Here is a 13555-nt window from a genome sequence, read left to right as displayed (position 1 = left end):
TTGTCGTCTTTGAAAGTAGAATTTATTATAAAAATAAATCCTTATTATGTGTACTATGAGTGTAACAAAATTTATCCCAAAAATGAAATTAGAAGCCTAATTTTGTTTCACTATTAAATAAAAGAAATTTTTAAATACATTTTATTTATTATATCGTAAACTTTGTCATGCATATCACATCAAGTCCATGGAAAATCGACTCTATGTGAAACATCGGTTGTATTCATTCAAGATTCGTAAAGAGAAGAACATTGGTGACCAGATTGATGAGTTCATAAAGATATTGGATGATCTTGAAAACATAGAAGTCATATTAGAGGAAAAAGAGCTCTAATTCTCTTGAATGTTCTTCCCAAATTGTATGAGAATTTTAGAGATGCAATGCTATATTAGATACAGAGAGCAGGTTAATTTTAAAATCAGGAATTTGCAAGACTTTATAGATCATGTTCTGCTAATGGACGTTTTACTCCCATTGGGCAAACGAACTGATGCAGATGAATTACCTATGGATTTAAAATTTGCAAGATCAATGAATCTTCCACCGTACATGGATTTAGAATTTTTCAAGATCAATGAATCTCCCACCATATGTTCATTTGAACCAGTGTCGATATTCCAAGGAATTTTTGAAGGGTGAGATAATGATAAATAACTCATCTGTCCTGTACTCGCCATATTCACCATAGCTTCATGAGGAGTTACAACACTGTATTTTCCCAACAACTTCAGAATCTTGGCAAATTGAGCTTGACTGAAGATCGGAGCATCACTTACTGATTCAGTTGGTGTGCCTACAACCGCGTCACGGTCGACCATATTTGCATCAATTTGTGGCCTTCTATTCTTCACAACTTTATGAGGCATGCCTCTAACTTGGGCCTTAAAACACCTTATGACCAGGATGATATCCTTTCAGCTTATAACAAGTAGTCTTTGTGTGACCATTCCAATGCCAATAGTCACATTTGATAACATCTTTCTGTTGCTGGTCCTTTCGGGTTTGATTAGAGAAAAAACAAGGCAGCTGGGACATCTACAGAAGTCATAGATCGATGAGACTCTTCTTGAGAGATTATCGAAAAAGCTTGTCTGACAGTAGATAAGGGAGTCATAATGAGAATTTGGCTTTGAATATGAAGATAACTCTCATTTAATTCCATCAAAATTTGAAGTAATCGCTGTCGCTGATCATGTTCAAGTTATTTTCGTGTTGCGCATTCGCAAGAAGGTACCAGGGAGGAATGTTCATCCCATAATTCTTCAATTTGTAGTAAGAGACTGAAATTGTACTATCTCTTTGTGTGAGCCTTCCGATTTCTCTATGCAAGGAAAAAATATATAAGCCGTTAACTTTATCGTTATAAACATATATTCCGTTATCTACGAGGAACGACAGATTTAGGACTTTTGTATTCAAAAGATGCTAATCCAAGTATAATTGGTTATGTCGATGCTGGATACTTATCTGATCCACACAAGGTACGTTCCCAAACTGGATATATATTTACTCGTGGCGTTCACATAAACATTCGTAAAAACTTCATTAAATAATGCCGAGATTATTGCACTACATGAAGCAAACCGTGGATATGTGTAGTTAAAATCAATAATCCAACATATCCAAATCTCATGCGGATTATCATTTGACGAGAAGCATGTGATACTATATGAAGATAATGCTGCATGTGTTGTTGAAATGAAAGAATGATACATAAAAAGCGACAGAACTAAACAAATTCCTCCTAAGTTCTTCGTATTTACCAAGGAGCTTGAGAAGAATAAATATATTGATGTTCGTCACATTCAATCAAGTGAAAAGCTCATCAGATCTCTTCACAAAGACACTTCCTACGACAATATTCAGTGCACAATCTACGAAATTTGTGAAAAATTGTTAATGTGAACATGAGAGGAGTTTACATGACTGCACTCTTTTTCCCGTACTATGATTTTTACCATAAATTTTTACTTTTTCATAACATATTAAAAATACTTTTGAATTTTTCTATTTTAATAATAAAATGCTATTAATCACTATATCCGATCTCTACTCCGGTTCAACCCAAATCAGAAGACACCCGAGCCCAGCCCAGGATCGCACTACCAACCTAAACAAACGAAATCTTACACACCGCCCGCGAAACTCGAAGCTTTGGTACAGAATGGCAACAATCGCCGGCGAATCATCGGAAGGGAAGCCGGACGGTATTCCTCCGGAGGTGACCGGTCACAAAGTCTCAGAATTCATTGAGGAGAATATTCCGTGGATGGATTACGCTGTTCAGCAGGCACAAATTGCGCAGAAGACGGTCGAAAGGAGCGTAGAGGATGCAATCGATGTCACCAAATCGAGATTCGATCGCATTATCACAACCTCCTCTGCTCATTTCAACCAAACTATTGTAATGTTCTAAGTTTTCACTCTTTCTTCTGTTCGCTTTATGTTAGGTTGTAGGTGTTTCAGTGAATCAGTTGTTTCGTTGTAACCTTTGTTTAGCTAGTAAAATAAAGGAATGCGGAAACTAAAAACTTGCTCGCGTGTATATCCCCATAAGCATAAACTCTGCTCAGAGGCTCTGAATACTTTTTTCTAATCTCTTGCGATGAATGCGAGTTCGCTCTATTTGATGTACAAATCATGAAGGAAGTCTCTATTTGTTTGCTATTGAAGAATAAGAATGCATTGCTATGTTTCTTGTTTTCAGTTATTTGAATCATTTCTCTGCAATTTAAAATTTGCGATTGAACACAGTAATTTTTCTTTGAGCAGGGGGCAATCATCCGATTTTGTTCTGCAACTTTTGTCCAGATATCACACCATTCTATGGATAGACTATATGTGGCTATGCCTTTCGTTTTTGTTGTGTTAGCACGACTGGGGACATGTATCGTAAGAAATTTCAGCTCAGACAAGAGATGTAATTGTGTGTAGAGTGTAGGTTTAATTATTTTGTCCATGTTCTCAAAAAATTCTCAGTACCAGTATTTTAGGACAAAAATGAATAAGTAAACCGTGTTTCACTAAATATCCATGGTAGGATTTCATTGATATTTTGTGTGCTAAAATGAACTTGTGTGCCTGGAAATCTTACTTGAGCATTGGGGAACTATGTCTTTTATCTTGGTCCCGGACCATAAAAGGTATTCCATGGATCTTAGTTTCTGGATTATACTGACCTTTTGTGGAGATTGTTAGTCTAATGCATGGTTTAGTATCCTCATTAATTTAACAAAAGCCTAAGGTTTCAGTATCAAGGCTTCTAAATACTTTATTTAATCCTCAACGACACTGCAGGAAAGCACATACTCATGCTAATATTCGAAGCATAAATCTTTAAAAGTTTTAGCTAGAGCATTAACGGTTCCTGATCAATTGATTTATGATAAATTCTGACTATTTTCTGGCAAATGCAACAGATAAGGTTTATGTACTGTTTTGATTTGAAAGAATCTTGGTGCAGGATTCTTTGCAAAGTGTCAAGTCTGACTGTAACGCCTATGAGGACATTGTTTTCGGGAAGATGAAAGGTCTGTTTGTGCTAATAATTCATGATATGTTGGTTCCTGTGATAATTTGACTTTCATTTTTTGGTCCTTTTGGTTTTTAAATTTTTCTATGACATTATTGTTTTGCAGAGGGCTTTCTTATTGCTTCTTCGCACCCATTGATGGCCACAGGAGTTGGTATTGGTTTAGGATTACTGGGTCTGAAAAGTAAGTCATAAACGGTGGATAGGTTTACAAATGGATTTGCTAATGTAGTTGTGTCAAAGACTTCGATTAACCATTATTTTTCTGACTATTCAGTTGTCAAAAATTTAACTTTTTTGTTAAATTTTTTGTCATTGTTGTCAACAGGAACCAGACAATTCCTGTACTACAATTCATTGCGCCTCTTTGTCAACGAAGAGGTACCACAGCAACTATGGATTCCCTTGTATTTATGATATATCAAACCAACTATGTGAACAAAAATGTGAGTGGCCTAAAAAACAGTAAGATGGTATTTTGATTAAGCTATTGTACAATGTTTATTGAGTAGATATAGACACAAAAGCAGGTGAAAATAGTGTGATCTGGCAATGTAACATTGTGAAATAGATGAAAAAATTGTGAAGTTTCGGCTAAATTAGCTCAATCCACTTATATAGCAAAGAAAACTATTAATCATATTAAGTATCTGATTTTTTGAGACTCTTGGATAATAAATGAATTAATGTTGTAAATGATGCTTCTGATCCAGGTATTGCTTTCCAGAGCGGATGTAAAGGTCAAGGAATTGCGGCAATCTATGGATCTTTTGAAGGTCGAAGCTGAAAAATTGGAGGTATTCCTTTTTGGATAACTTTGTATGACATCAACACCTGAAGCATTCTTCAGTTGTACTTAGTGCTTTTCTAGAAAGGTTTACATCTTCCTGATACCATCCCTCTCCCTTGGCTTCCATTCACAAACATTAAATAAGAGTTGATATAGGGACGTTTAAGATTTCAAACAGATAGTGAGAAATTTTTTAGTGTCGTTGATTGTGAAATAAATAGTTGTGATTTTGACTCATCTGGACGTAGAAATGACATGTGCTCTTAATACATTAGAGAAAGGCAATGCAAGCAGAAGATGACTTATTACGAGGGAGAACAAAACTCAGGTTTTTTTTGCTTTCAGTCTGTATCCTACATTCAAACTTCATTTATTAGGTATCTCATTAATCCTTTGATGACGCTTTCTGTTCAAAATTGTAATTTTTCTGTTCAGGCAGGCAGGAAAGCAAATACATACTGCCATCAACTCTGCTTATAAGATAGAAAGACAAGCAGGAGGTTTGTAAACTGTTTCCTCTCTCATTTTATGAAATATTTATGTCTATGTTGGCCTGTGTCCATGGGAATGGTTTGCAGAGATAATGATATGTCAAGCAATAACAGTTTTTTTTTCTTTCTCGATCAGATTGTTTGATATGATTTATGTTGTATCAGGTTTGAAGGATGTTCTTAGGGAGCTTCCTAGCAGAGAAGCATCTCGGTTTAGAACACAAGTAAGTCCCGTTCGCTATTTATCTGAAGGGGGATTATACATCTTGTAATATCCAAATCACAAAGATCTAGTTTCAAAATTTCTGTAGAGTAAAACCTTGGCATCGTAGTATCGTTTCATTGGTCTTGATTTAGAAATTCCAAATCTATACGAGACCAGTCTTTAAGTATTGTTATAGAATTAATTATCAGCTTGTAATCTATTTCCGAGTGACTTTAGCTGTATTTTTCTTCATTATTGTTGAATATTGAGCCAAAAACTTGCAATTCATAACAAGTAAAAGCAGTCATCATCAACATCTTCAACAAGATGGATGCTAATGTTTGTTGGATGGCTCATCCCAATTGAGGCCAACAAAGTTTTTACCTCTTGGAATAGAGCATATCTGTTTTTTTTTATGTGTTTTGTGGCCTTAATGTATCATTCTTCCCTCTTAAAGTAGAGGATTTTGACGAGAAGATATACTCAAATAGCCTAAATATGGCCTGGTTAAGCTTTTGAATCATAGTTTAGGCAAATGTTGCCCTACCTTGTGTCCTCGTTGAAGTTCATACAGAAAAATTTTCCTACAAAACAAGCATTTACTCTTTAAGACATCATGTAGTATGTCATCATCTATTCTTTACTCTTACGGTAGAAATTTATGCCCGTGGCATGTGTTGAAGCCATACTGTTTACTGAAAATATGAAAATAATTTATTTTAGTTTTCAAGTTTTACTTTTTGGAGTTAAGATTTCATCATTATTCACCTAATTAACAAGGAAAAAATATCCGAACACTTGTTAAATGTGAGGAAACTTGAAGTTATTTTATGCACGCGTGTAACAAAACATTGCATTTTTGTTGTAACAAATACTCATGGTGACTACTTTTTGTGCTTTTAGGTTATGAACCTTGCTAAAGAGGCAAAACGAGAAAGGAATTCTCTGTCCAAAGAAGTTACAAAGATCAGCAATTATGGGATCTCAGTTTGAAACTTGCCTATCCTAATCCTCTTTCCATGGATATAAATCCATTACCATTTCTTGAATCTCCTAGATACCGGGTACAATAGTTCCTCTCTTTTAAATAAAAGTGGTTGCAGAACTTGTTTTTTCAAATTTTTGGCAATGAGCATATACATTTGAAAGTAAGCAATGAAACTGTTACAGTGAACTGTTTTCTAAAAATGAGTGATGACTTCAACTCCTGTTTTGTGGCTTTTTATGTCATGTTATTTCCTACAATGTGCAGCACATATTTCTTGACATGATTTGTTAACAATCAAGACCGAGTTCTTAGTTCTGAACGTTCACTCGTTGCCATTGAATCATTTGAATCATCAGGATGTTAAAGAATGGAATTTATTACCTCATAATTATGAAAATGACATGGTTCAATGTGCAGATTTGGATTTCAAAATATGATAATATGATTTATCAAGAATCGAGAAGAAAATGAATTGGACCACTTCTTGATTTAATTATCATTCTTAGACATTGTCCTTCCTAATCCTGTGTATTATATATTGAATATTATAGCAAGTGTGATCCTGATAAATGTCTCGATTCCGCGAATTCTTTCCAATTCTGGGAGAGCATAAATTTACACCCAATGTTTAACAAGAAGTGAATTTTTTTTCTTCAAATTACGACGGTTTTGTTATTTTTTTTTTGTGTGGGTTTGAACCTACACTTCTCCCACCAGAGAGGTTTATGCCACTGGTAGCGGTGACCGTTTAGCAAGTAGAGTGAGTCTCAAGAGACCGTCTCACGGATCTTAATCTGTGAGACGGATCGACTCTACCTATATTCACAATAAAAAGTAATACTCTTAGCATAAAAAATAACATTTTTTTGTGGATGACTCAATAAGAGACCCGTCCCACAAATATGACCCGTGAGACCGTCTCACACAAGTTTTTGGCTAGCAAGTAATTTAAATATGAAATTTTAGGCAAAACATTAGGACCAAAGACGCCATCTCCTCCAGCTGTAAATATTATTCGTACATTAGTTGATTGTGATATGTGACGAGCAGAAATCATGATAAAAACGCGACGATGTAGGATTACATTTTCATAGACGTGGTAAACTATTAATCTTTGTATGGGATGCAACCTTTATAATACTATATAGTGGCTGTAGATTTTTTAAAAAAAAATAAGACGTACGTAGAAACGAAATCCAAGTTCACATTGCCCACCAGGACGTAAAAAGGGGAAGACCGAAAAAAAGTTTAAATCGCCTGAATAATAAATATAGCAAATAATTGACAATGGTTATGATTAATTTTGCAAATAAATGATAATTAGTATAAAATTATGATTTTTTGCCATCAATATATCGTTCTTGCTCTATCGGAGCTAAATTTGAAGAAAAATTCCATTTTGGAGCAAGACGAGTTAGTTTATCATATGTGGAAGTAATAATTCTCATATCCCAACACCATTAGATTATGTGGATCCTTCATAATTTAATGAAAATTGTCATTTTTATGTGTTGATAATCCAAAAGCTAAAATTAGTGGAAGAAATAATTTTCCTCATATCTTAATACCATTAGATCGCGTGAATCTTTCATATTTTAATGAAATTTGTCGTGGCAAATGATTGTAAGCCGACTAGATAGATGCAAACAAGATGATTCGTTTTCGGTTCAGACATAAATATATCAGCAGCCACAGCATTGCGGCTATGATCCATCCTGGTTTTGATTTATATTGCAATGAATGCTACGATACACTGCTTGAACTCCCTTCCTCGCTGAAGTTTAAATTAAAGTAGATTACATCTGACTATGTCTCTCAAAAACTTCAACTTCATGATGGGAAAGGATTTATTCACCTCAAGCTGTTATCTTTAAACTCATCTGCTTCACCCTTCAAGTTCCAATGAGTACAGCGTAACAGATTTCGTAATCTTTAATCGCTCTGCTGCAACAAATCAAGCTATGGGATCTAAGCCACTCCCACGAACCCGCGCTTTTAATCGTTTCTTGCACCACGTACGCTTTATAAAGTTCTATCTGTTCCGCTCCCATGCTCGATGGATGGTGAAAGAAATCTGTATTTGAGCTTGTCTGAACCAGCTTGTGCTTGTGGAAGCTGTAAATCTAAAACCTTATAGATTCTCCTGTGCTGATAATCACCAATCAGTTTAGTGAAAATTGGGAGAAGGAGGTTATGGAATTGTCTATAAAGGAAAACTATCGAGTGAGATTTTGGTCGCGGTGAAGATCCTCAAGGATTCCCAAGAAAATTTTTCAACATAATTTTCATTACATAAAAGTCCTTGTGGTTTACCCATACATGTATCATATTCATTTAATTAATATATAAAAATTTATTATACACATATACATAAATAAGTAAGTGATATTCATTGTTTTTTTAAAAATACAATTAAATAATATTCATTGTTAAATAAAATTCACGTTACAAACAAATATAACAATAGAATTAAATTTCATGAAAAACAAATAATAATATAATCATATTTTAATAAATTGTCCTAGTAATGTATGTGATTATAGAGAATTATTAATTTATGATATTGACAAGACCGTAGGGCCTTGCTTGGTTGGGTGGATAAAGTAGGTTTGGATTTTTTTTTCCTAGCTTATCAGACGTTTGGTTCATTTGTTAGTAAACCCACCTAATCTAGTAACCAGTGGACTATGTTATATTAGCCTGGATAATTTAAACCCATGGCAAGGCCCAAAATTATTAGTCCTACATTCTGTCCAAGGTTTGATTTACTATAATACCCTTTTGTGTCAGAAGAGTGGCAACAAAGGACTCTTCCTCCCACCTAACAAGATCGTACGAAGGAAGAAAGTGAGTCGCTTAGGTCTTGCTGTGTTCGGCTAAATCTTCCTGAATCAGGTAAAAATTGTTTCAATTCTTGGATCTTTACTTCAATTTGCAGCAGCTTTTGTAAAAAAATTATTATTTTTACGTACTTTTGTCTAAAATACTCACTTTCTTGGCCTGTAAGAAGTTGGACCTGTAATCTACTTCCGCAAAAAAGTTTTGTGGGACAGTATCTTGCAATGTCGATCGAATATGAACCTGGACACTCCAATTTCACACCTTCGGGTGTCGGCTTCAGTTGGAACACATCAGGATCCAGACATTTTCGAGAGTAATTCGGAAACCTAAGCGGAGCGTTTACGTTGCTGTCGGCTAGGGTTTCAGTCGAAGATATTGTGCGGCGGAAATGAGTGGAAGGAAATGTGTGGATAGGTAAATTAGAGGCCCATGAGGAAGTAGTAAGTAAACGGGTCAGTCAAAGGGTAGTTTGGGTATTACAAGTTAAGTCTATATTTAGTCACACCTTTAAAAATCTCACCAAACACAACACCTATTTTACCAATCCTTACATCATATATTACAATTCAATCACAATCATTTTCTTTATCATTTACATACTAATCATTAGTTTATTTTATCCTCGTACCAAACACAGCCTAGCTTTATACAAAGGTCTTTTGAAAAATTAATATCTTATTAATTTATTTAAATTATGTACCAACACAAAATATTAACTAAATTGATTATTAATTTATTGAATATTAATTTATACAGATTTTACTGTAAATATCATAGGAGATGATGAATGGTCGCAAAACAAATGTCTACAATTAATGCAACCATTGTAATATTGACCCTAACTCCCTCATATGATTTTTCATAAAACCAAACAAAACAAGACAATAAAAAAAAAATAAAATTTGTTCACAATTCAATTTGATCACCTCTATTTTCCACCATTTCTATAATTATTTCTTGTTAATTTTGTTTTCAAAAGAAAAATAAAATAAAAATTGACGTTGACGTTGACTCGGTGTTTCTAGTTCTTCCTTTGTCGCTTGGCATACATGTCGAAGGAGGTGAAATGAGTGTGATAATACCAAGAAACACTGCTATTCCTACCAAGAAGGAGGAACAATTCATGACATGTGCAGACAACCAAAGCGTCGCACTGATACAAGTGTTCGAGGGAGAAAGGGCGAGAACTGTGAATAACAATTTGTTGGGCAAATTCGAACTCACTGGCATCCCACCAGCTGCGAGAGGCATCCCTAAATTAACCATCAGCTTTGATGTCGACGCAAATGGGATTCTGAATGTCTCTGCTGAAGATCAAACAACTGGAAATAAAAATAACATCACAATCATCAATGACAAAGGAAGGCTATCTACCGAAGAGATCGAGAGAATGCTGCGAGAAGCCAAGTTCTTTAAGGACAAACATGAGCAGCATAAAAGGAGAGTTGAGGCCAAGAATGATCTGGAGAATTATGGCTACAGTATGAGAAATAAAATTAAAAATGACAACAATTTTACTTTCAACTTGACATATTCAGACAAGAGAAAATTCGAAAATGCTACCGAGCTTGCTAACGAGTGGTTGGAGACCAACCAAGACAGCGAAGAAGATCAGTTTAAGAATAAAATGAGAGAACTAGAGAACATCTGCAACCCCATAATTGCACAGATGTATTCGGGTAGCAGTACCGGTCCTAAGATTGACGAAGTTGATTAAGCTTCTTACTCCATACAATTGTAATACATTATAAGCTTAGTTTGATTTTGTTTGATATGTTTTTCGAACATTTATATTAAACAGTTGAATTGAACTCTGTATTATATGTTCTTGTTTTTCTGATTTTAAAAATCTGATGATTATTTCAATTTTAATAGTTGTGTGGGAGAATAATTTAACATTAAAAAATATGGCGTTCGGGGTGTTTAGTCCACGTTTGATCCTCAACTTCACGTACATCACAATTTAGCAGCAGTTCAGATTCATCGTGCATATGGTTTTAAAAAATTGTTTCACTAGAAGTGTTGCAAATTCAACAATTAAATCCATCTCTCTCCCTGCAGCCATTGACAATCTGACATTTCTCATAGAAGAATGACACATCCATAAACATAGAGCAGAATTAGTCACATTTCATGGTCTGTTCCACCATCTTAATTTCTATAAGCTATATATAATGTTGGAACCAAGGACAAAAGGATAAATGTCCAACTTAATGTCGACTTCGACTGTGTCGAAAATGATGATAAAGATAAAACAGACAATTCATGGTTCACAATTTAGGATACAACAATCATTCTAGTAGCAACAGCCAATTGTTGCTAGCACATCGGATGATCAAAACATACACGATATATGCATTATTATTGTGAAGTCCCGAAAATTTTAAGTCCATATGAACCAAGTGCGTGCAAGTTATTAAATTTCTTATGTATTATATTAAATGATTTAATGCATGCTTATTTCATTAGATTGTGTTTTAATTCATGATTTAAGAATTTACATTATTTTAATAGTTATGTTTAAATAGTTACACGTTAAAATGTTTTCTTGAGTTTTATGTTTCAGGCGATTATTCGATGCGGGATCGAGGAAAGGAGACCGGGACGATTTTTAGTAAATATTAATGTGGTATTTAATCTTTAAGTTAGGTATGAGACATTTTAAATGAGTTATGGAGTTTTAATATTTTTTTAAAAAAAAGCCTAATTTAAATATTAAGTTATTTTAAGAGTTTAAATTTTTAGAAAGTTTATCAATTGTGGATTTTTATTTTAATTTAGGGATGTATTATTTTTAGTAGAGAATTATCATTTTTATTTAGTATTCTAATTGATTATTAGTATTGTTATTATATTAATTTAAAACCCTTAAATTATCATTTACTAAATGATTTATTTAAACATGCAAGCACACACACTTTGACTCACACACACACACTCACATATTTACACACACATATACACGTACACATATGCACACAAAACAAAAACACAACACATTATTTTCTATTCAAATTTTTGACTAAATAGATGGGAAGCTTTGAAAGAACTCTTTTGCATCAATCTTTTCTCCATTTCTTCCTCTCTCATTTCCCTCCATCACGTAGTTTTTCTCTGGAAATTCCAGCAGCAATTTAGTAAGTTTGATTCAAAGAAAATCGAGCCACGTTCGTCCCGGATCGTCTATCGCTCCGTCTCCGCTTCGGTATCGTCGTTACGGTATTTTTAAATATCAAAAGGCACGTATATTCAGTTCTTGATGTATCGATCTTGTCATATTATGCGTTGTGTTGTTATTTATGCGAAAATTATATGTGCGATGCGTTGAAGTTTGAGCAATCACGTCTAGATCAAGTTTGAAACAATTTTGGATCACCAAATTCACGTTTTTGCTGTTCTGTAAAATACTGCGATTTTTCGGTATTGATTTTGAGAAAACTTTCAACGTGAAAATCGTATAACTTTTCGATGCCTTCGATTTGATATATTTAAAATTGAGTGAGTTATGGCGTTTTTCGTAGGACTGCTCAAACTGCATTTTTTTAAAAAACGTTTTTGCTGTTCTGTAAAATACTGCGATTTTTCAGTAAATATTTTGAGAAAACTTTTAACTACAAAAACGTAGATCTTTTCGATACGTTCGATTTGATATAAAATTCGAGTTATTTGGATTAAAAACGAGTGAGTTATGGAGTTTTTAGTATGACTGCTCAAATCGTGTTTCAAGAAAGTTATGAATTTTAATATGTTCTTGAAGTTTTTATGTTGCAGGCTTTGTTGGGGATCGACGGGTGATCGTTGCTGCATATAAGAAAGTTAGTAATGATGTTTAGAGTATTTTTGAGGTTTTGATTCATGTCGTTAAGAGCTTGAATTATTAAGAAGTTGTAAGAAATAAACTTTAATATAAATGACAGTATTTTTGGGTCGTATAAATTGTAGGGTGATTATAAAAGTTTAGTTCATTGTTATGGTGTCCTAGAATGGTCTCATAGTGTTGAATCTTGATGCATTATGTGTTAATTGGGAGAATAGACATGTCATAAAATTTTCATCAAATAATTCGTTGGGCAGACGGACACGGACCCGGAGACGGAGGTTAGCACGGGGTTCGTGCCTTCTCATTTCTTCGACACATATTTAAACGCACAGACACGGACCCTACACGGACCTAGGGACATTACAAAATTACAAAATTACATTTAAAATAATCGTATTTATTTACCAACAAGAATTACATTTAAAATAATCGTATTTATTTACCAACAAGAATGACGCAGTTTAAAAATAACTAATGTCAACCAAAATCAACGTAACCGTAAACTTATAAAAAATCGTAATATCATCAACATATAAAAATGTGTAACCCCTCTAAAAAAACATGAATCAAAATGCGGAAGAATAATGGTCCTCGGGTCGTGTCACTGCACACCCGCCTGCCTACTCAGTCTTCGGCACCTCCAGTCTCCTGATCGGAAAGCTCACCTGCATCACACACGCCTAGTGAGTCTAAAGACTCAACATACCTTTACCGGTAATAACGAGTACATATATGTAGCACACAGCAGTGAAAAATAACATAATGAACATACATTTCATGAGCTTAAAAACATGAGCATATGCGTATCGTGAAAAATCGTGACGTGTCAAAACATGTTATCATATCGTATGCGTAACTGTGACCTGTCAAAACATGGTAATAGCATG

General features: G+C 34.2%; 2 protein-coding genes across 2 annotated transcripts; both read left to right on the top strand.

Moving 5' to 3' along the window:
* The first annotated feature begins 2058 nt into the window (after positions 1-2058).
* Positions 2059-6223, top strand: LOC140840992 (RGS1-HXK1-interacting protein 1). The gene is made up of 9 exons (XM_073208147.1): positions 2059-2405; positions 3465-3531; positions 3640-3717; positions 3862-3914; positions 4247-4330; positions 4599-4651; positions 4759-4823; positions 4980-5038; positions 5923-6223. Exons 1-9 carry the CDS (start codon positions 2166-2168, stop codon positions 6010-6012), a joined length of 789 nt encoding a protein of 262 aa, XP_073064248.1. The 5' UTR covers positions 2059-2165; the 3' UTR covers positions 6013-6223.
* A 2859-nt stretch (positions 6224-9082) lies between these two features.
* Positions 9083-10675, top strand: LOC140842099 (heat shock cognate 70 kDa protein-like). The gene is made up of 2 exons (XM_073209911.1): positions 9083-9161; positions 9874-10675. Exons 1-2 carry the CDS (start codon positions 9083-9085, stop codon positions 10563-10565), a joined length of 771 nt encoding a protein of 256 aa, XP_073066012.1. The 3' UTR covers positions 10566-10675.
* Positions 10676-13555: the final 2880 nt, after the last annotated feature.

The sequence above is a fragment of the Primulina eburnea genome, chromosome 9, assembly GCF_022965805.1.
Source record: "Primulina eburnea isolate SZY01 chromosome 9, ASM2296580v1, whole genome shotgun sequence".
NCBI classification, from domain to species: Eukaryota; Viridiplantae; Streptophyta; class Magnoliopsida; order Lamiales; family Gesneriaceae; genus Primulina; species Primulina eburnea.
This window is presented reverse-complemented; position numbering and strand designations above follow the sequence as displayed.

Bases quoted from the DNA above. Each gene is read 5' to 3' on its own strand.
- LOC140840992 (XM_073208147.1), top strand. From the start codon at position 2,166: ATGGCAACAATCGCCGGCGAATCATCGGAAGGGAAGCCGGACGGTATT. The intron at 4,824-4,979 runs GTTTGTAAACTG...ATGTTGTATCAG, and splicing joins GATAGAAAGACAAGCAGGAG to GTTTGAAGGATGTTCTTAGG. The intron at 5,039-5,922 runs GTAAGTCCCGTT...TTGTGCTTTTAG, and splicing joins CATCTCGGTTTAGAACACAA to GTTATGAACCTTGCTAAAGA.
- LOC140842099 (XM_073209911.1), top strand. From the start codon at position 9,083: ATGAACCTGGACACTCCAATTTCACACCTTCGGGTGTCGGCTTCAGTT. The intron at 9,162-9,873 runs GTAATTCGGAAA...CGGTGTTTCTAG, and splicing joins GGATCCAGACATTTTCGAGA to TTCTTCCTTTGTCGCTTGGC.